General features: G+C 34.6%; 1 protein-coding gene across 5 annotated transcripts in view; it reads right to left on the minus strand.

Annotated features, from left to right (window-relative positions):
• Positions 1-24,483, minus strand: part of LOC106468680 (centrosomal protein of 89 kDa-like) — a 121,237-nt gene that overhangs the window by 21,955 nt on the left and 74,799 nt on the right. For all 5 annotated transcript variants that reach the window (XR_002612694.1, XM_022397043.1, XM_022397045.1 and 2 more), the window contains exons 11-12: positions 14,655-14,835; positions 12,504-12,567 (exon numbers count right to left, since the gene is read on the minus strand). Coding sequence is in view for 4 of the 5 variants with exons in the window: in XM_022397043.1 (XP_022252751.1) it covers positions 12,504-12,567; positions 14,655-14,835 (245 nt within the window). In the remaining variant the exon portion in view is untranslated. The remainder of the gene's footprint in view (positions 1-12,503; positions 12,568-14,654; positions 14,836-24,483) is intronic.

The raw sequence follows: 24,483 nt of genomic DNA on the forward strand, positions 1-24,483 counted from the left end.
CTTAAAATGAATATTACTTTGCATGATAGATGGGGAACATGCAAAAAGAAAGAAAAAAAAAGAGAAAAACATTGATTTACAAACCTTAAGACTCAATAAAAAAATTTGATTTTTCATGTGAAAGCATTGTAATATTTACTGATAATCTGCCAAATTTCGTTAACATTCGCTTACTAATTTAAAAGTTATAGCATAGAAACTATAACAAGCACAAAATGGTTACTGAAAGAGTTAAATGGTATTGAAAATCATGAGTTAACAGTTACAAAAAATGAAGCTACAACAGAGATGTTTAGAAAAATGCTAGCCATAAGTTTGACAGTGATAAGTTACTGATGCCGAGTTAGCAGTACAGTGAAGGCTACTAAAAAGTTTACGATAACATCTCAAATCGGCATTTTGATGCAAGATCTGTTACTTCAGATCAGTGTAATAGTACAAGTAAAAAGGCGACTGGAGCTCTCACCATCACAGTAACAATTACACACACTGACCAATAAAATGTTAGAACTACTTGCAGGTAGTTAGGAATACTATTTGGAAAATTGAAAGACTACAAAGAAAATATGGTTTAAAAACTCGTGTCTAGAGCTGAAAATCGGTTTTCTCCAGGAAGAATTGAGATTATCCCCAGTGTTGCTGATAATGCAGAAACTATGAACATGAAAGTTTCCCAGCTGCAAAGGTTTACCAGATCAACTATGTTGTGAGCGAAGTAACTATTTCTCTCTTAATTAGTTAATGTGAATTTGGATAGATTCTAAAGAAACATATAAAAGCTAAGAAACTTGATGTTATATATGAGTTATAATTATTAGTGTTGTTAACCCAAACCTTTTATGAAGAGTTAATAAATGATTAAAGAAGTGTATTTTATGTTATGAAACTTAAATAAATTTGATATATTGTGTTGAATATCAGTCTTGGGATCAGTTTCTTTAGTCTAACCATAAATCTCCTCAAGTTAGCGACTTGTAAGCTCCACCTGCCACTACAATCCTCAACTACATAAATTTGGTGTAATCAGCAGTACAGTCAAAGCTCCAACAACTAGCCCTAAGGGCACTGTCCATTACAGTTGGTTGTTTGGTACAAAGCAACTAGGCTATCTGCTCTAAACAACCAGCATAAAAACAAAAACAAATAGTAAAATTCTATGAAAAGAAATCAAGTTGAAAACTAAAAAAAAGCCCAAAAAAGTCAGGTTAAAAAAATTTAATAGACATAAAAAGACCAGTGGCCCGTAAAAAACTAAAAATACAATCAAACTGAATAGTGTCACCATCACCTATAATGCTGTCCAACATCAAGGGTAAACCCAGATAAAAACATTTCTAAAATTGTGCTGCCATCCACAGTTGTAGCAACAGCACGAGAGCAATTGTAACTTGACTATCACAAAAGCACGCTTTCGCAGATCATTTCCACATAAAAGAAAATAATGAATTAGGAAACTGTGCCCAGTACAAAGCTTACACAGGTCAACTTCTTCCCTCCAATCCTTATGGAAACTAGATGTCCAAACAACAACAACAGTTGGTTTGATTTGGAAAAGCTTGTTATGAATTTGCTCACCCCAACTCAACTGCCAAATGGCATGAAGCCATGCCCTGATCACAGGAGCATATTGCCTATATGGGACAGGCATGGCTGTGACAATGCCAGAGCAGAAGGACTTAGCTGCAATGTCAGCAAGCTTGTTCCCACTAATACTGACATGGCCAGGTATTCAGAAAATTGGATAGAAACAGAAGACAGAGAAAAGTGTGACAGTCATTTCTGAATGTCAATGAGAACAGGTGAGATCTCACATGAAGCAGTTCCAAGGCCAGTAGATAGCTAAGAGAGTCTGTGTAAATAATACAGTTAGTGAACAAAGAAACTATAGAGGGGATATTGTGAGTAATCATCGAGGCCACAACAAACCATGGCAGAGACTACAGAGTTACCTCTTTCAAACCATCCGTAAAGACGGGAATAGAAGAATGGTTTGAAAGATATTTGGCAAAGAGAAGATGGTACTTGTAATCAGGAGTATCTGTCCTCCTCAGATGACTCAAAGAAATCACGAGTAGGGATGTTAATGAGCCATGGTGGGATGGGCTGATCAGACTTAGCAACGTCATCCAACAATAGATCCAATTCGGCCAGTGTCTGTATATAAAGGCCAAAAGAAGGAATGGCAGACAATCTATCCCGAAAGAGCACAGTCCACACAGGAAAGAAGACACAACCCCAACTGGGATGCCACGGTAAGGATCAAAGCTTAGTAGCATAAAGCAAGGACTTATGGGTCTCAGTGTACAGACTGTGGACTGGTGAAGTGTAAAAAATCCCCCTGCAGAGTTCAAGCCCCAGATGGTGTAAAGGGTCCAAAACGTAGAAGAGAGGACACAGAGGATGTTCAGTGCCTGTGTACACTTGTGGTCAAACAGAAGCCCCAAGAACTTTGTCATAAAAACCACAGGAAGAAAAATACCACCTAGACGAAGCTCACGATTAGGGTGTAAACCCTGTTGGCAGTAAAAGTGAATGTACACAATTTTAGAGAAAAAGAAGGTGAACCGTCTGCTGTAGTACATCCCAACAAGTGAGTGAGTGCAGCCTGAAGCTGCTGCTCAATAAACCTCATGTTTGATGACTGACAATAAATGTGGAAGTCATTGACATAGAGGCTGTTTGCAACAGTAGGAGGAAGTTGTTTAATGATAACATTGATTTTTATACTGAAAAGGGTGACACTCAAGACACAACTCTCAGAGGCTCCAAGTTCCTGTGTGAAAGAATGGGACAGGGTCAAACCCACACAGACTTGGAATCTCCTGTCAAGTAAAAAGTTATGAATAAAAATGTGCAAATAGCCACACAACCCATAGAAGTGGGGGTCCCACAAAATGTCAAAGAAGATAGAAACAAGATGCCCTTTCTTCAGGAAGGCTTCCCATATTGAGGAATCATATGGTCCACAGCAAAGTGCTGTTGATGAAAACCACATTGGATATGCAAGAGGATGTTGTTTTATTCAAGAAACCAAACAAGACATGCATTAACCATCCTCTCCAAAACCTTATAGAGACAGATAGTCAAAACAATTGGATAATAATTAGAATGAATTTTGAGATCCTTCCCAGGCTTTGAAAAAGAGAAAACAGTAGCCTTGTGCCTAGCATCAGGAAACACGTTCTCCTGCCAAATCCAGTTAAAAACCACCAGAAGAAGAGCAAGAGAGACAGAAGAGAGATGGCACAGGTCTGACCAGTGTACTGCCAGACTGATGATGAGCAATTTGAAGTTTCAACAGTGTAAATGGGTGATTATAATTGTAGAGACAATTTGCCAGAAAGGAAAGTGAGGATCTTTCAGCCCAAGACTTGATGGTCAAGAAGGCAAGAGAAGAGACAGAAGTGTTTGAAAGATGGGAAAAACACTCCCCAAGAATATCAGTGATGCTCTGTACATCAGAAACTTCCTGGCCATTGGAGAGCAAAATGGAAGTGGGATGGGAAGCATACTTTTCATTGACCTTCCAAATCTTGTCCCAGATGACTTTGAAACTGGTGGTAGAAGAGATGCTGGTAGTGAACTTAATCCAAGATTCCTTCTGACTTTGACACCTGACCAGTTGGAAAGCAATGCGATTGGAAAAAGCGGGATACCTGTGAAAGACATCCCAGGCCTGTTTCTGAGCCTTCCATGCCTACTAGCAGGAGACCACCATGGATGAGGATACTGTGAGAAATGTGTCAAGTTAACAACCAGTTAATGCCTCCACACAGTTGTTAACAGATGGAAGACTAACAACAGCAGGATCTAGTTCCGAGAGACTGGTGAAGGAGAGCCAGTGAGCCAGCTCCAACTTCCACCATGGCACACAGGTCGGGCGGCATTGACCATGGCCAGTCTCCCTCAAAATGATGGAAAATTATCACTGTCCCGTAGGTCACTGTCAACCCTCCAAGAAGAAAAAGAGAAAAAAAGTGTAGATAGATAGATTAATAGCAGTAAAAGACTGACTGCATGAAAATAGGTAAATGAACCAGTATTGAAGACAGAAAGATTATGATCTGAGAGCATACACTCCACAGAATGATCCTCAAATCAATATCAGCACCATCCTATAGAGGATTGTGTCCAGTAAAGTTTAGTGGGATTGATAATCACATTATAATGCCCCCTCCTCCAGCTGAAAGGGTGGCCATGTTTGGTGGGATGGGGATTCGAACCCGCAACCCTCAGATTGTGTATCAAGTGCCCTAACAACCTGGCCATGCTGGACCCAACTGGTACTTAGTTGAGCCTAGCCCAACAGAACCAGTAAACTGACCCAGCGGGAGCCACCCCAAGGCCACCTGTCTACATACATTCAAGGCCAAAGTGTCACCGATATAAACTGACCCATCAATGATACCCCTCAACCACCAGGATCCTCTTCTCCCTTTCACAGAATACCACGCACAGGAAACACGTGGGTAGATGTTCAAAGGTTTCATCACTAAAGGCATGAATCTAACTCGAAGCGAAGAAAGGCTGAAAGAAGAAAAGGTGAGACTGGAATGACAGAATAAGAGCAGAAACTGAGAAAGAATAAAAAGTGAGAAAAGAGAATGCAAATAAAGAGAATAAGAGCACAAACTGAGATTGTCAAACCCACCCTACAGAAAGAGGTAGGGACGAAGAATGACAAATGGTCAGGACCAGCTTACCCAAGCTGCACAAATTTGATGAACAGAAAGTGTATGCAGGCATGACGTCAGAAGAGGCCATGGACTATGACAAAGTAGAAGTGGTCTTGCTGAAACATTATGAACTTACTGAGGAAGGTTTCTGTCAGAAGTTCACGGAAGTCAAACCTGATACTGGAGAAAGTGTATTTCAGTTTATGGCACAACTACAGCAATACTTCACAAGATGGACTGACAAGGCCAAGTGTGAAAATAGTTTTGAGGGACTGGCAGATCTACTAATACTTGATCACATGCTCCACTGACATGTCACTGTTCCTAGAGGATAGAGCACCAAAATATGTGGAAAAGATAATGAAGCTAGCAAAATAGTATATAGAAGCCCATGGAGGAAGTATAACTGGCAAGTACAAGAATAATCAGTTAAGGTGGAAACCAGGGGTGGATGACCAGAAACAGGATACCACCAAAGGTGGCAAGAACTCAACTGACAAAAGGGAGAAGAGATGCTATATTAGTTATAAAATGAGGACATTGCAAATAAGTGCAAGACTGTCACCAACAAGCAACAGCAGAAATTTCAACATAAAGCAGCTGGAGATACCTACAAAGAAACAAAAAAGAGTGAACGTCATCATGGATGTAGCTGCCAGAAGAAACAGAATGGAATCAACCCATCAAATTCACCACAAGAAGAAAGTGCTATTTCAATGATTAAGCAGTGCATGATTGATGGTCAACTGTTGATTGATGGTCAAGTTAGAATATGGGCCAACAGTGTCAGTAGTGATTGGAGCATGTGACAAATATCAAGAGTGCCAACAAATCACAATATGCCAATAGGTGAATACTATGTCTGGGACAAGAAAGTGAAGGTACTATGAGGCACTGGGTGCATTAGTGTAAAAGTGAAAACCTGTCAAGTATCTGATATTCAGATGATGGGCAAAGTACGTCTGTGTGTGCTGACTGATGGGACAGTGAGAAAGTTTCACATAGCAAAAATATAGGCGAATACTCCATACTACATGGGAGACCTTGAAGCCATGTGTATGGAGGTACCAATATATGACTTGGTGATTGGATACATACCAGGTAGTAGAAGTTTGAAGGAACCAGACAGAAAGAAAACTGATAAGGCTTTTGCAGCCACCACAAGAGCTCAAGGGAAGAAGAGCAAGTAAGACATCAAGCCCCTTCAAGTTTTGAAAAGTGACATCCCGAAAGTAGGTCTACTGATTTGAAGGAAGCAGAGAAGAAAGTCCCTTCAGTGCAGAAACTTTGGGACATTGCCCAAAAGAAAGTTGAGCACAGGACAAAAGGGAAAGAGACTTACAAGATAGAGGGCCAGAAAGGAGTAATGTATCTATCACAACAGTTCTACTGGGGAAGCTAAACTGACTGGCAAGCAAAAAGCAAAACTGTGCCAGTATGCAGGTGTCTTCACAGATAGACCAGGCAAGACAGACCTTGTGCACCACAAGATCGAGAGTACGACCAGTGATTCAGTCAAGGTGCAGCCTTGCCAGACGAAAGACCAAAAAGGGAACTGCAAGTGTTGGTGCAGACTATATGAGGAGACTGTGTGTATGAACTGAAAAAAAAAAGTCTTTGTATATAATGTAAAAAAAATATTGTTAATATTTTTCTTGAAGATGGGCTTGTTGTTAGATATATGTGACTGTTTCATTTAAATGATAATTTAGAAAGTTATAAAGTGCGAATGTTAAATTTAGTATTTCTAGAAGCAATCATTTGTTGCAGGTTTGCTTATGTAACTCTTTGGTATTTCAATTGTTATTCAAACTTCTATGTGTTTCTCATTGCTTCATTGAGGATTGTTACATCAAAACATATGCAACCTCCCACTCCGGATAGAACCAGACAGAAACTGGGTGCAACATCAACCTCTAGGACTCACTGCATGGAGGTGAATCACATGATCAGAGGATTGCATGCCATCTACATCAACAGAACACCACTGCCCTACTTTCTACTGAATGGAAGTGATTACATTCAAAAGGATACCTCCATGGTCCACAACCCCAGTGGCTTGCAACTGGAAAATGGCAAGGACTCCCATACTCCATTAGAAGAACAAGGGCAGGATAAAAATGGTGTAAAGTCAGAGAAAAGCCAGCACTTGAGACAGTTTAATAGATGACCACAAAAACCCTATATTGAAAAGCATATTGTCCCTGATTTATTCAATCGAAGGGACGTCAGAGATGGGCAGCTACCCCTTCTACTTTACCAATGTAAGTCCATGGATTAGTACAGCCTGGAAAGGGCATATTAATAAGCAAATATAGCATGAGGAAAACCTATTAGCGATCTTGTGGAACATCCCATTTCAAGAGTGTGCATTAGTGGCCAAGGGTGTATATCTTGACCATAAAGTGTGGATTTGAGAAATAGTTTGTATACCTGGACAGGTGTGTGTGTGTGTATTTTGTTATAGCAAGCCACATTGGGCCACCTGCAGTGTCCACTGAAGGGAATCAAACCCCTGACTTTAGAATTGTAAATCCAAAGACTTATCACTGTCCCACCGGAGGATACATGGACAGGCAATGCTTGCAACTGAGTGAGATCTAAACCTAAATGGGACATGCCATTGGAAGGAGAAATATATGTAGAAAAGATAACATATGTAGTCACAGACACACTGAAGGTTGACGAGAAAGAAATATTCAGCCAATGAAAACAGTGGGAGATGAACATATGAGGTGTAGTCTACATACCAAACTGAAGAATTTCCTCCAACATATGATGAAGGTAATAAGCTATGGAAAAGGTACCTGCCTGATCTGATGCAATGACACTTAGAACAGATGTCAAGAAGAATAATACAAGGAGAAATGTGCCAATCTAGTCAGTTGAGTAACCCAACCCATTAGGGTAGAAGGAGAAAGGTGTGAAAAGGCAGGATGGAGAACCATGGAGGGAGGTCATAAGAGCAATGTAACAACAAAGAGCATGTACAGGACACAGAAGTCTATCCAGATCAGTCCAGGAATAAAGATGAGAAATGGAAAAAGTGGAAATTGTCGAGAAGGAAAAATGTCCCTCATGAGCTATCGAAATTTTGGGTAAGGAAGGTATGCGGATAAAGAAGAACATATGTAGAATGGAATGGAATACATAAAACATTGATGGTAAAGTTATCAGACTGACAATGTCTACAGGAAAAAAAAAGAGTAGAGAATTAGTTGTAAGGGATAGGTGAAACAAGGAATATGAAGACAAACTTTCAAATGGAGGGAGTGTAAGGCAGTGAAGAACGAGATTGAAATTGCAATCCAGAAGAACCATCTCATGAGGATGTCTATGTATCCAGAAGGAGTGCCATAAAAGGGAGATAATAGGAGAGGAAAACACCAAATGGTACAGCAAAAATTATAGGTGCTGGATAAGGCGCATGATAACCAGCTATAGAGAGAAGCCCCATGATCGAACAGCCAGGTGAGATAATCTGTAATATGAGGAACCATGGGTCGAGAAGCGGAAAAACTCGAACTCAAAGGCCACTGATGGAAGATGGTCCATTTATATTGATACCTCATGTCAGGGAGTCAAATGTTCTGAGCTAAAAGGAAGGCAACACGCCTTGAAAATCCTAATACCTTCCCAAGGACCTGATAAAGGCCAGACATGAAGTCATAGGGTATGAAGAGTGGAGTGTAGGACCAGTGCCCAAGGTTGGTGAAGTAGAGATGGAGTGAGATGAAGAGGCAACAGAGGTGTAGGTAGGATCTGACTGAGACAAGGAAACCAAAGTTGCACAGGCCAGTAAGGAGCAATCAGAAAGACCTGACATGGAGTGGCATGGATGACCGAAATCACCCTGGGAAGGAGTCAGGAGGGTAAACATAAAGGTACAAGTTGGTCCAGTCCTGTTTGAAAGCATCCATAGCCAGGTCCTGAGGATGAGGAAAGAGAGACCAAAAAAGAGGTATCTTGGAGATGAGGAAAGTGGCAAAAGCATCCAGATTAGGAGTACCCCATCAATTGCAGGGCCACCTAAAAACCTGGGAATCGAGAGACCATTCCATGGGATAAACCTTATCGGGTCTGGAAAGGTGATCTGCTGCGAGGTTGAAAGCACCAGGAACATGACACATAAGGAGACAATACCATAGCATGTGGGCCCAATAAAGGAGTTTGAATGTTCTACCACAAAAGGAACATTCAACCACCAGTGCAGATCAAATATAAGGGAAGGGGGAAGGGTAATTAGGGAGTCCAAGAGATCCGAAGCAAGATTCCATTAGTCGTGCGAAGTTCACTGAAGAGAACACATATGTGCCATTCCAAGGGGATAGGACTTCTATGGAAGAAAAAGTGATAGAACTTCAAGTGCAGAAAGAGAGAGAGAAGCAAAAACATAGAGAACTGAAAGCTCCATCAAATGGAGATGAAGTTGAGAAGGTTGGGCCTGATGAAGGTGGGTGTTGAAAGACAAACCCAAGTAAATAAGATATTGGGAGGCAAAAGGAAAAACTTCTGTAACTTGAGAATCCAACCAACATGAGCTGCTTCTGTCAGTAGCAGATATGTGTATTGAGAAGACTCCAGTTCGAAATGAGTTAACAGGAGCTAGTTCATATAGTGGTGTAAATGCAACCCTCGAGCATGCAGAAGTCAGGCAAAGGCTTTGACTACCCGACAAAATATATATGGTGCCAAAGCAAGCCTTAAAGGCAAGGCACAAAACTGATACACATCCCTATAGTGAACAAACTGAAGATAATATCTGGACTGATGAAAAATAAGAATATGGAGATAAGCATTCGAGATATCTACCTTGATCATCCCGTAGTCCTGAAGAAAAAGCCCACCTCAGTGTGAGAAAGGACTCCATGGTAATGCAGGAAAGATCCAAAATTTGATTGAGGCAGGACAAATCGATCACAAGAATCCAGTCAACAGTTTTCTTGGGGATGACAAAAAGCCTGGAGTAAAAGCATGGGGAAGACAGGTTGACAGGCTTGATAGCTCTCTGTGATAGAAGAGTCTGCACAGCTGCAGATAGAAGCTGACTGGTAGTGGGAACCTGAGGTAACGGGAATGATACCAATACAGGAGACAACGAGGGTGGGCAAAGGGAAAGGATGAAATGTCATTCTGACAAAACTTGGATCACCCAAGGACTGGTAGTAAATTCCCATTACAAGGGAACGAAATCGGCCAAACAAGACCCCACTGGACTGGAAAACACCTGATAATCACCAGAACTGCTGGCAACAATGAATCCGACTTCGAAACACTACAAAGTGTCGACCTGCTAGTGGTAGGAACTTGTAAAGGATGCGAAGGTGCAGTACAAAAATGGTTATGGGAGAGGGCATGAGGTTGGGATGAGAAAAAGGAGCAACCAAAGATGAAAGGGTCAAAAGACTGAGGAATATCTTCAAAAATAGATGGATAGAGAAAAGGAGCCAGCCATAAGTAACGAAGATAAGCGAAAGGTAGACTAACCTACAACCAGACAGCATCCCTCATAATAAGAATCCAACAGCAAATAAACCACGTGTGATGGGATAGAGCTGAGGAAAAAAACCATGCCAATGTGGAAGTAATGAGGGAAAGGGTAACCCCTGAAAAACCCTCAGAGGATTGGTGGAGTGCCTCAGAAAGAAGGTGTATGGTGGACAGGTACCATAAGAGAACTGTTAGGGTAATATGAAGGCAGAAAAATGGTCTTGGGAGAAACAAATAGGATTCTCACAGTCAGCCCCCTACACTGGCAAAAGTGGCTCCAATTCTTGGTAGTCAAGAAATAGTTGATCAGTCTGATGATAAGACAAAACATAATGAGAAATGAAATGCTCAGCATGAACTCTGATGTCAAGTAGAATGAGTGGAAACAAGGTACTCTAAGGATGAAATCAATATAATAGAACACACTTGAGAAATCATATCCGAAAAACTTAGTTAAGCCTGGCATATTCTGTAGAAGAGGCTTGGGAAGGCATGGCATAGTTAGGTGGAGGAAAAAAGCTGTAAAATTCCTCCTCATGATGAACAGGTTAACACGATTAAGAAGGAACCTGAACACTGTCTGGAGAAAAAGGTCGACTCATATAATCAATTGCCTGATGAATGATAGCCAAAAAAACCCATTAGTGGAGACCCCCCACCCCAACATGAAGCCTGTGTAATGGCATGTGAAGTAGAGAGAAGAATGTCACAAGTTGTAACATGAAACTCAGAATTCCTCATACACTGTGAAGAATTCGAAAAGTGAAAAAATCAAAATTCGTAAACAAAGGTAAGTTATTGTGGTAAAATACTACAGAAAACCAACTGTAGCAACATAATAATACAGTTAAATCACTACTTTGCAGACACACACAAAAAGAGAAAAAAAAGAGAAAGCACAAGTGAAAAAACGTCTGCACTAGACCACTGCCTAATGAGATGCGATAGTTTGGTAGAATCAAATAGAGGGAGTTACATGCATCAGGAGGGTGTGTTGCACTACTATTGGATGATGATTTACATGTAAGACGCAGTGAACCCCATTGATCGTGGGGTATGTGGGAGCTCAAGGTTTGTGGCATGTGAAAACATTTTTGCATATAGAGGGCAGCACTGAACGATAATAGCTACAACTGTGAGAGGAGGCAAGGTTCTGTATCAGAATACATTATTTTCAAACAAGTAGATTGTGTGCTGTCCATTTATTGTTGAAATTTATTGCCAACAAGTCACAGACACTTACTGTAAAGAATCCTGCCTATAACACATAAATAAAAACCTGACAACATTATTACACCTTGCCTCCCTTGATTTTTCTTTCCAACATCACATGAATCATGAGACTACTCAGTGAGGATGGTCAAAAAGGTATGTTGGTGGAAAAATGCCCATGCCTGACGTTCACTCAATCTATACCACAACAAGATACACCCACTTGAGTATCGTATATTTATTTCTGCATATTCCAGATATTGTTAGTAATTTGAAAGATACTCATTATCATTACAAGCTCTGATAGTTATTTTAGCATTTTATAATTATTTATTATAAATTTACATATCTGTTTATATACATTTATATTAAAAGATTTTTACAACAAATGCTACATATACAATTAGTTTTCGATCATTTTACGACTTCAATAAATGTCATTCATAAGGAATTATTTAATAAAATGTACAAGTAAAAAGATAAACATGTCAAATGTATTTTTACTTGTATTGCTCAAACAATCTGGAGAGGACTATCTTTTTTTCCAGAAATAGCCAAGCCAAACAAAAATGCAGGCCACAGAGAAAACAAGACAGTAAAAATAAAATTATTTTTCAATGCTTTTGATAAGTGGAAATATTTTTAGGATGTAGGCAATGTTTTTGCAAGAAAGAGCCACGATTTCAAGAGAATAACACTAACTATCCATTGTAATTTTTTTTTTAACGAATTGCCATGTAAATTAAATGAACATCACATACCACAGTTCTTGGAAGGTCTAGTAACATAATACTTCTGGAAATATATTCCCATTTCTAGAATTTATATCATAAAAACTAATATTTTCCATTCAGGTTTTGAATTCATTCTTTGAATTTATTTAAACTTTACATATACAACTAAAAACTCAAAGATCAAGTACCCTATAACCTTATGTAAGATAAATGATGTATTTATGAAACTGCATTGATACCACCTAGATAAGTTGTGTATACCCATATTTACACATTCACCATAAAAATAAAACATTATTACATTTGAACATCTGTTAACATAGCAAGATCTCAACTAACAGATAACCATTAATATCTCTGCTTGGCCTACCAACATTATGTTGGACTTTACCTGTAACTGTTCTTCTAGTTTCTCAACTTGGTCCTCATGTTTCCTCTTCAGTTCATTTAGCAGCCTGTCAGAGAAAGAATCTACATGAATTTTTGTTGAATTTTCATGCAAAGCTACTCGAGAGCAGCCTGTGCTAGTCCATCCCTAATTTTGAAGCTGTAGACTGGAATGAAAGCAGCTAGTCAAAAATCACCCACCACCAACCATTGAGCCACTCTTTTAGCAGTTAACAATGGGATTGACCATCATGTTATAATGTCCCCATGGCTGAAAGAGCATACATGTTTGGTGATGATTCCCGAATAATGTACGTAAGTACTGATGAAAGAATATAAAATCCTTAAGAATCAACCTACAGGTTAAAGGAGACCAATATCACTAACTGAAAAAGGCAAACAGAACAAAAATTAGAGTTAATTCTACCATTATTCTATCTTATATAATAATGTTTTCCTTAAACCTATGCAAAACAAAACAGAATAAAAAAATAAACAAAAGATACCAAATTCTTTCAATGAAAACATAGCTTGTCAAAAGCAATGGTTCTGTGCAGAACCTTAGAAATTACTTGACTAACCATCTAATCTTAATTTTCTCTTATAGTATTTAAGACTAGAGGGTTCAATACATGAATGATGGCTTTCCCAGTCAATAAAAGATAGAAGCATAAAGTGGATGCCAATGCACATAAATCTAGTTGTAACATTTAAACTCAAAGGTTAGGCAATCCTTGGCTGTACTTCCACCTACATGAGTACTGGCTTTCATTGTTTAGCATCCAATAGATGAGGGTTTAAGTAGTAGTTCTATTACCTGATGAAGAATGTTTCTTTGAAACTTCAGTAAGAAACAAAAACTGTAGGCAGAGAAGTTAGCTAATTAATAAATTCAATAGTGTTTCACAATAATATTGAGAGAGAGAGAGAAGGTTGTTTTAATTATATATAAACAGACAAGTTATAAGATTAATAAACTTCTTTTTGTTTCAATACTTATTTATTTCACATTTTTATTAACTTGTATAACCTCCACATTCTTTGTGTCTTATAACCATAGTCCTCAAGGCCAGAAAACCATACTGGAAAGCTTCATATATATAATAAAAGAGCATGTCTGTGGGTCTGTGTGTATGACCACCATAGCTCCAAGAGGAAAGAATCTAGAAACTTGAAATTTTGCACCCATAATAAGTGGATCCTGAGGGTGTGCAACAGAATATTATCACTTATCCATGTGCATGTACATCTTTTAAGAGGCAAGCTACAAAAAAAACCACATAAAAAATAACTGTGACCACCATAGCTCCAAGAAAAAAGAACCTAGAAACCTAAACATTTGCACTCATAATATACAGAAAATGCATTCCAATAATGGCTCTTATGTCATGTTGCTTAGCAACAAAAGTATGTAGGTTATACTTTTATGCTAAAATGGGTTCAGAATACACACACTGACATAGTCATCTAGAATATATCACCCTAATAACCTGAGCGAAGCCGGTACTTTTGCTAGTGCTTCATAAAGCAAAAAGATCTTGTTACTTTAGAACCATATTTAACTTCTAAAAAGTTAAATGTACAATACATTTATTTGCATTTTTTATCACTTTAAAATTTATGCAACAATTGTTTATTGCTTTTATAATATTTTTATTGATTATTTGATGCCATAACAGACTATTATCTAACTAGTTCACCTTATTCTTAACATGATAAATTATATACATTTTTGCTGTAAATAATTTTAGGGCAGTAAAATAAAAAAAAGTGATTATATTGCTGAGAAGCAAATAACTCAAATTTTTTTAATTCCACTTAACACCTATAGCTGAAACATTTGAAATAAAAGCAAATCAAACAAAATGAAAAAAACTAACAAAGTGAGATATACTGACAAAGCTCATTTACTTATGAAGATGATAAGGCAAAGATAATGCAGGAGTGATATTTCACATATACACAAAAACTTTCACATTCAAGAAGCACTTTTAGTTTCATGTTTTTTTCTATTTTAAGTGGTTTGGAGCTACTGTTTAAATTTTATAGCTTAAACTAATTTATACAACATCAAATAACTTCAACATCCTATTCACAAATCTGAACTGTTCCACAATTTTTATGATTTCTATGAACTCCATCTTAAAAGCATTACCTACGAGTCTCCAACATAGCCTCCACATGATCCTTGTGTGGTACATTTTTTCTGTTCTCCTCCAACAGTATAGCTTGATGATCTTTTAAAATCTTGTAGTCTGTCTGATACTGCTTCAAGTTGCTCTCTAGCTGAACCTTTTGCTGCTGCAGTCTGGAAATCTGATATTTCATTTCTTCCACTATTAAGTCAAATAATTAAAACTGTGTACTAATCCAGGGCAACACATTACACTTGATATTTAACAGTCTGGTAACTTGTTTCCCATATTTGCTTTACTAACTGAAAGTTTTAACTTTTTCTTTTATGTATGTTTAACTTGTTTTATTCTATAGGCATATGTGTTACTACAGGTTTATATTCAAGTTTTGTACAAATATAACAAACCACTGAGTGGAAAATTTCAAAATAAAATGTTTTATCTAAATGAAATATTAAAACTGTCAATGTATTAACTAGCCATTTAGTTAATAAATGGGTTTAACCCCAGTTTTGTGTTAAACCACTTTTTACCATGATAATAGCCTGGATTAAGTGTGGTATAGAATCCACGAATGCCAAAGGTGTTTTATTCAATTTTAATCCACTCCTTAAGAAGCACAGAATAAAACTTTTTGAAAGATGTTGGCAATATTCAAATTTATTGCAAAGACAATCAATAAGATTACAATTCATTGTGTCAGCTAAAAATTATGACTGAACTGTTCATAATGTTTAAAATAACTTAGGTAGCATGACTGCAGTTGATTGTTGCATATTTTCTGGAAACCTACTGTCAATCAAGATGAAAATGTAACACAATGGAAAGGGCAAGTTCAGCAACATTCTGGATACTAATCACCCTTCTAAAAGAATAGAAGGATATGACCTTTTCCAGAAGTATATTTCCATTCCATAATACCATTTTCAATGATATGCATGGTAATAACAATAAAACCAGGATCAAGCCCATTACATGTTTTTGCTCCCCAATTTCCTCAATCCATATCAAATACTTCCAGTCACTCAACTTCTTCAGTTTGTGCTTCAAGCATCAGTGAAACTGTGCCCCCTGTTTAGCACCTGAGATTATAAAGTGCTTTTCAGTCTGCACCTTCCCTGCCATATGACAGCTTTTCCAATTTCATTCACATGGTAGAGATAGAGATAATCCAATACACTGACTTCTTTCGAAGTGATTAATCTATCAGGATAAAGTCTATCATCTGTGTTCTTTAAAACTTGTAATGCTGTCTTTTCCTTTAGTCAGTCAAAATGCTCTAACTCAATCTTCTTGGTAAAATTTGGGCTCACTTTTGACTGCCTCTGACGGCCAAAGAAATAGTCTTTAATAATGATGCTTCTACAAGACAGATATCCACATCATGCCTCTTTCAAAATCATAGAGGTCCTTGCTCTTACCCACTGAGTTATAGATTAACCATAAGATTACATTTCTTGATTTACAATCATGTAATCAGTGTATTTTGCATAAGAAAATAGAGTTCTACAAACATATGTGAAAATGTCTTAATAAACTGGCTAATTAGTGTACAAATTCAAAGAAATTAACTCTCTCAATATGCATTTGGTCAATCTGACCAACCACGTGACCTCTTTGTACTTCTTTAAAGTCTTTATAGTTTCCATACTACTAACGTTAAATATAGTATGTATATTTCCACAAAATTTGGCAAATTTCAGTGAACATTTTAAGTCTTTCACATACAAAAATCATATTTTTTTAGTGAAGTATTTTTAATAAACTAAAAAAAGATTCCTCCAGGAATATATTGAGTATTTACTTTGACTGATCCATGTGCAAAGTCGTTTTCATGTTAAGATTAAAAATACTTTCTTCATCTCAATAATCTCAAATTTCATTTGTGTAATCTCTGAAACCACCTAAATACATTTCAAATGTTTGTTTTCAGTAAAACTTTATATTTTATCTGTTATTTTCTCAACCCTAATTCTATACAAGGTTGGCCAATTTCACAGACCTCATAACCACCAAAGAAAAAAACTGAAATATATCTAGAATGACTTCAAATTGTAACATAAAACTACATTTGTTTACCCTGAGTAGCTTTAAACTCATAACAGTATACATCTATTTATACTTACATTTTATTGTTTTATTGCCATTTGAACCTTGCCTGACTACAATCTGCATCATTATAAGTTGTAAATCACTTGGAAAACATGGAGCTGATGTCATGCTATTGAATTACATTACCCATGAGCTGCTCATGTGCATATCTCGTAAAACATTTGTATTATATTATTATTATTTGTTACACTTAATCCAAACTTAATAAAACTTAAGAGATCCCTATTTTTACATTTTAGTTACTTTTATAATAATAAATAAAGAATAAACATGATAAACAAAAAATAAAGTACTTACTAGGGTCTTCTTTTTTTGCTGTTGATGACACTAAACCCTACTTTTTCATACTAATGGTAGTAACGGACTGAATTTTTATTCATTTAAATAATGCAACAAAGAATAATACCATGCAAAAAGCAGACAATTTCCCTTAACTATCACAAGAGCCATTACAAATTCATCCAAGCTAGTCACTATCTTTCCCATGGGAACAAAGCCTGTACTAACAGAGAAACTGACAATTCTGTATACAGAAAACAATGTAATATGATACATCATTTGATAAATGAAAACCATGGCTTTCAATATATTATAAATAATATAGTATTAAACATAAGAGAGAATTATTAACAAATCCTGAAAAAGAGGATGTGACAGGTGGGTGTGGCAAAAGGGGTCTGATTGTATATTTGATGGCTCTGTAACCAAACAAAATTGAAGGCTATAAAAATTATGGTTTGTCTGAGCAATGATAATTTTATAGTGAGTAATTTACGTTAAATTTCATAATAATTGGAGGGGTGGTGAATAAAATAGAGAAGAGAAGATGCCTAGAGAAAATATGTCACATTTCAATAGGGGATTTCAGGATGTTTTAATAATGACTTACAAAATTAAGAACTTAAAACTTATGTACTATTAAAATATAGATTATTAACTAAGATTTTATGCTATACTAAGTGGTATAACATAAACAAAACTTAGTTTGATAAAATTTGAATGTAGTTCACTAAGACCTCATGACATACACAGTAAATGATGCCCAAGCAGAGAGGGTTAAGACACACTTTAATACATATAATACACTTACACTAATTTTAAACTGTCATACTCTAACCTCTTTAACCCTTTCAAAACGGGTCACAGGTGAAAGGCCATGTCATCTCGTTTGTTGACTCACATTCAAAATTTTATTGAACTACTATTTCATGAACTTATGTCAATAAGTTTGGTATCAAACTGCAGATTATAATTCAAATTTTAGAACTAAACAACACTCAATTTCTTAATTTAAAAGTAAATGTTAAAAACACAGTTAAACATCTATTTTTGTGTGTGTCACGTGGTATGTTCAATGGTTCAAATTAGATGTTTATGAAGTCAAAATACTAAGTCTATACTACCGATATTGACAAGCTAGAATATAAAGTAAGAAGGTTTTATCTTTTCTATTTGCTAAGATATTGCTCATGTAATAAATCAAACAGAGTGGTATCCTGCTAACTTCTTTCCATTTTTGGAAAAGCTACCTTATATACACTTACTTCTATATATGTCATGAATAAGTAATTGGAAGCTAGTGGTTTTCTCAGCATTTCTAATGTACCTAATGCCATTTCTTTCTTTTGAACCAAGATTTCAAAGAGGTAGGTTGTGTCTTTAGTCTGATCGAAATTTAGTATTTTTTTTAGACCCAAATACAGCTTAGTTACTAAGTTTGATAAATTATAGTAGAATTCTATGCTATTGATGTAATAATTTATGATTTTTTATTTATTCAAAAGTATATATATATAAAACCTAAAAAAATATTTTGTTTCATGTCCTCCACGTGCAAAATATTTGAAGGCTTATAATTTGTGTTCATTCTAGAATGAAAGAGGCAAAATTTATGTTTATTTCCTAATTTTTTATGGTGGTTGCAAAATAGGTCAAATTTACCGAACACATACATTTATTAATTACTGAAAATAACAGATAAAATGTACAGTTTTTTCTTAAAAAATGTTTGATAGCTATCTGGACATTATAAAGATTTTGCATGTGAAATTTTAAAATATTTTGATGCATAAAAATATTTCTAATCTTAAAATGAAAATTACTTTGCATGATAGATAGGCAAGATGTGAAAAGAAAAAAAAAAGGCATGCGAGAAACATTGCTTTACAAACTTAAGACTTAATAAAAAATATATATATATATTTAGCGTATGAAAGCATTGTAATGTTTACTGATAGAATGCCAAATTTTGTTAACATTAGCTCACTAATTTAAAAGTTATAGCATGAAAACTATAATAAGCACAAAATGGTTACGAGGTCGGTCCCAGGGACCGAGCCCAGGTTGAAAGTGTTAATGAAAATTAAGTTCAAAATTCAGAATAAACAATAGCATATAAAACAAAATTACACACAAATTATGAATATAATAAATACAGGTGAATATTTCATATTACTGAATGCAATTACCTAATTAAATTACCATACGTTTATTTATTCCATTCCTACACCATTGTTTCATATGCACTTTGTAGCTTGAGTTATACTAATTATCTCTATAGACATGGGCTCATACATTTTACATGACCTTGTAACCACCATGGAACCATGAAAGTATACATACTACAACTATAAAAGTACTTAATGTATGTTTACAAAATTAAGCAAGCTTTTAATAAATATTACAAGTCTTCTGTTGACAAAAAAGTAGGTTTTTCAATTAAGTATTTTTACCCAAAAATTTTTCATAATTATATTAAGTAAGAGTGTTGACTGCTCTGAGTGCAAAGTGATTTTCATTTTAAGATTAAAAATACTTTTCTTCATCTGAAAAAATTCAAATTTTATTTGCGTAACCTCTAATTTTTTTCACTTACCATTGTTTGAGACCATTGGTTTAAGATTTTCATAAGAAACTATAGACTTTGTATTTTAACATCACAAACATCTAATTTGAACCAAAGTTGCATTCAACATACCATGTGACACACAAAAATCAATATTTAGATTTTTTTTTTAATATTTACTTTTAAGTTAAGGAATTAACTAATGAAAAATACTACAATTTGATACTGAAGTAATTGACATACATTCATAAAATTGAATGTGAGTACACAAGCATGATGACATGGCCTTGTTCCATGACCTGAATCGACAAAATTAAGAAAACCAACCATAAAAGCTGCTGGTTTATGAGTACAAGTACCTATACATGATGCAGTCAGACTTATGACAGTTTGTTTTATGTACATTATGTAATCCATAAAAAATTCCAGTATGCAACCAAACCGGTCTGATTTCATTAAAGTTTTGAGATACTAATCTGTGTTTTGTTTTTAATTTTTAAATAAATTTAATATAAATTTGTAAATTAAATTAAATATATTTGTAAATACCTCTTCAAAAGCTGTAGGATCACTTTCAATTTCCTAAGTTTAGTATTATCAATCAGAATAGCTAAAGCTTTTCTATATAATCTTTCTTACTAATTACTATGACATTTATCAGATTTAATAATTAATAATCTAGTGAACTGAGATGTTTTATAGCAAAAATATTCTTTAGATAAGTTTCTCTGCAATTTCTTAGGATCAAAACTAAGAAAGCTTGAAAGCTTTAAATCTGAGATTTCATTAACTACATTATCAAAATTAACATTATTTTGGCCTTGAATGGGTAAAAGTTTTAACTTCCATATTACTGTTAAAATTATTTAAATACTCTACATAATCTTAGTTCCAAGGAGCAACTGTAAATCTTAAACCTCATGACAGTAACTTTTTTTCAGCTCTTATCAGTTTATAATCCAAAAGATTTTAAATAACCTGTATAGGATGTTAAAAAAAAAGGCATACTAAATTTTTTTATATTTCAATATGTATAACTTTTTATTTATTTTAATCTCAAATTAATAAGAATCACCATTTTCTTCAAATATAATAAGATGTTGCAAATGTATAAAATCTGGTCTTGAAACAGGTTCTTTAAAAGTTTATACCACACCTCCCTTTTATTTGTAAGTGTTTTTGTATTTTAAACTAATATTTTAATTAGAAATCATAAAAAATTGTTTTGTGGTTGGTTGTTTCATAAATCATTATTTTCATCCTGAGATTATGATTTCCCAAAAAATGTTCCATTAGTTCAAATCATTCATAAAAGATATAATGATGACATTTTGATAAATTCAGAACTTTCAACAAGTTTTTCAAGTTTTCCAATAATATCTTATAAAGGTCAGTATTTGCAGTTAACTTCACATAGCAAAGTCTTAACATCCATATCAAAGCCAATCTTTCCATTCACTGGTAGATTAATAATTGTGTTTGTTATTATAACTGATTCAATCATGTTATAGAACAGTAATGATTGACTTCATGAGAAATCCTATATATGTATACAAATACACACATATTTATTTAGATACATACATTGCCATATACAGTTAACTCCATTACACATTGTCATGTACATTAATAGCTTTCAACAGATTAACCAAAGCTCCAAATGAAAGTGCTTTGTAACCATCTTGGACTTTTCAAAGCTACTGTCAATAGTTATTGTTTAGTATAGTGCTGGCACATGAAGTCATCAAACTCGTTTGTTTTTTCTTTCAGGTTTCGTGAAATAAATTACAATTCTTGTAAGTTTGGATGACTTACTCATGCTATTAATATATGTATATCAATATACACTTAAAACAAATACAACTCACACTGCATGTGGAGAAGTTACACACCCTTTAGGTGTACCAGCAACAAAAATTATGGTATTCTTCATGAGCTCTTGCTACTCTGCTAAACTACGAAGGTGATTCTCACAAAATACCTCTGAAGTTTAGCCCTGGAAAGGAATGCAAAGCCTATTTGACTGTCGATTTGAACTCTAATCCATCATCTTAAATTACATGTACTGGCAAAAGCCTTCTTAATCTGTGTAAATTGAGCAGGTATCATCCAATATCCTAAGAATATCTATTATAGTGGAACTGTTCTCCATAGCTCAGAAAGTAAGGGTTGCAAAGGTGTTTTAGTTCTGTTAATTTTCTCTTTATGGGTAGGTCAAAGTGTGTATGTCATAACGTTTTAAAGAGTTATATTCAAAATTTAATTAAACTACTTTATTATCAATGTATATGAATAAACTTGACACCTAAACATAGTTAAGAAATCAAATTTTAATATTATACAAGTTTTAAGTTCTTCATTTTATAAGGAAATATTTAAATAAATCTTCAAACTTCCCTAGTATGAGAATCATGACATTTGTTATCTTGGTCTTCTCCTTTCTCTAATGTATTTACCACCCCTCTCTGAAGTACAGAATTTAATATAACTTCATATTAGTATTACTATGGCAAATTCTAATTGTTATAAACTTCAATTCAATCTCCTTTGTTCACAAAGTTAAAAAACTAGAAAATCAGAACCACTTGCCATGCTCCCCTGTTACATTCTCTTTTTCACAAATTGACAATAATTCTCTTTGATGGTTTATATTATATCATTTATAACCAATAGAAAGGCAAGATTTGCATCTATCAAATGGCATACAATACTGTATTGTTTTCAGTACAGAGTATTTTTAATTATCTTCAGTTTGAAAGTTTATCTTGAGGTGCTCAGATTGAGCAGTTAAAGTAATTATTTTAAGATCCTCTTATCTTAGATAGAAAGCCAGTTAAATTATAATAGTTAAGAACATTATTTACTTTCTGCTTGTTATTATTCTGTGCTTTTAAGTCATTATTTATGTATGTAAAAACTACTTAGTGTACTAGTACCATCGTTATAGAAAAGTCAGCTTAAATTTCATCTGCAGAACAAAACAGAGATCAAAGGTAAATACTATATTTTTTGCTCTTCATGTATGTTTATTATTTATTGTTATAAAATTAAAAACATGAGAGATAAAAAAGTTTTACTGAGAAAAAAACGTTTGATATTTATTTAAGAGATTTTAAGGATTATGCAAATGAAATTTGAAAGTTTTCAGATGAAGAAAATTATTTTTAATCTTAAAATGAAAATCACTTTGCACTTACAGCAGTCAACACTCTGACTCCATATAATTACAAAGTTTTAGCAAAATTACTCAATAAAAATTCTGATTTTTTTACTACAAAAGATTTTAAATGTTTACTAAAAGCTTGCAAAATTTTGTGAAGATAAATTAAGCACTTTCAGAATTATATGTATACTACATGGTGGTTATAAGGTTGTGTAATATATATGAGCCTATTGCAAAAGTGTTAACCTCTTAAACACAGGTACCCCTTTAAACACCTTTCTGTACAAGTTATTGAGTAACATTAAAAGTTTAATTAAACAACCTTACTATCAATGTATGTCAATGAAATTAAAATTATAATGTATGTTATAATTTGAAGTTATGTTATCTAAGTTTTGATTCCTTTATTTCAAAAGAAACCTTAAAAAATACTTAAACCTCAGTTTTGTTGTCATGTGACCCAAGAGCTTTGAAAAATCTTAGCTTTCACAATCTCTAACTTGAACCAGCAACTTCAGTGTGTGTAGATGTAAGTGTAGACAAAAACTACATTTACTGCAATATTTACACGTATGTTCCAAAGTTCTTTGGCTGATTTCAGTTGAAACAAGATACATTTTTTACAACCCCTGACTTGTGTCACTTCTATACTTTGACTTCAGTTTTACAAGCCACGTATACTTATTTGATACATGTGTTTAAATCATTAGAAATAGCTCATTTTACACTATACAATAGTTATTTTAAGATTGGTGCTCAGTTTTTGTCATTGGTTAGATGTAACTGCCAGTAGTATTGTTGGCTGCTTTATCCAAGATAGCACTTATGGTTGTTTCTTACCTCAATAAGTTATAGTTAGAGAGACAGTTAAATTGTAGGTTTTACTTTTATATTTTAGTTAACTATGTATTATTTACATTGTAACCCTATAATGATCATACTTAAATTCCTTTCTGTGCATGTTACTGTGTTACATTCAAAATTTAATTAAACCTCTTTAATATCAATGTATTTTAATGTAATTATTATTATCAAGTACATTATAATTCAAAGTTTTATATTATTTAAGTTAATACAATAATTTAAACGTGTGCTTTATATTTCAAGTAAAGTGTTTGCAGTTACAAGCATCAACTTTAAGAGCTGGTATAGAAGAAATTCTATATGTAAATGTAGACGTTCTCCCCTAGACGTTTAAAAAAAAAGCAGTGTATACAGGTTGTTTACAAGTAAGTTGAGAACATTATATAATGGTTTTAAAATTTCTCATTTCAAGATAAGCCACGCCCACTTGCAAAGTAGGAGCTGTATCGCTAAGTGACAGTTTGAAGTTGAGTGCCAGGCTTATAGCTAATAAAAAAAACACCAATTATACATTGTATTTTTCCTAATGAGGTTAGGAAAATTAATTGATTTTTGCTTTTACAGAGGGATTCCAAAAAAAAGCTTAGTGCATTGTTAAGAATGGCATTCCTAGCACTTGGATATTTTGTCTTGCCTTATACATAATAGTTTGATAGACAGTTAAATTGCATTTTGGTTTTACTTTTATATTTTAGTTAATTATGTATTATTTGTATTTTAAAATTAATATTTGAAAGTTTTAATGATTATTTCAGCTTTCCTATTCGTTACTTCGCTGGTCACGCATTATAAAAAGAGGCGAGAGCAAACATCATAGCATAGGCTAAAGAAGACTCTCTACCAATCATAATGTTATAGTGCCTGT

The sequence above is a fragment of the Limulus polyphemus genome, unplaced genomic scaffold (genome assembly GCF_000517525.1).
Source record: "Limulus polyphemus unplaced genomic scaffold, Limulus_polyphemus-2.1.2 Scaffold3110, whole genome shotgun sequence".
NCBI classification, from domain to species: Eukaryota; Metazoa; Arthropoda; class Merostomata; order Xiphosura; family Limulidae; genus Limulus; species Limulus polyphemus.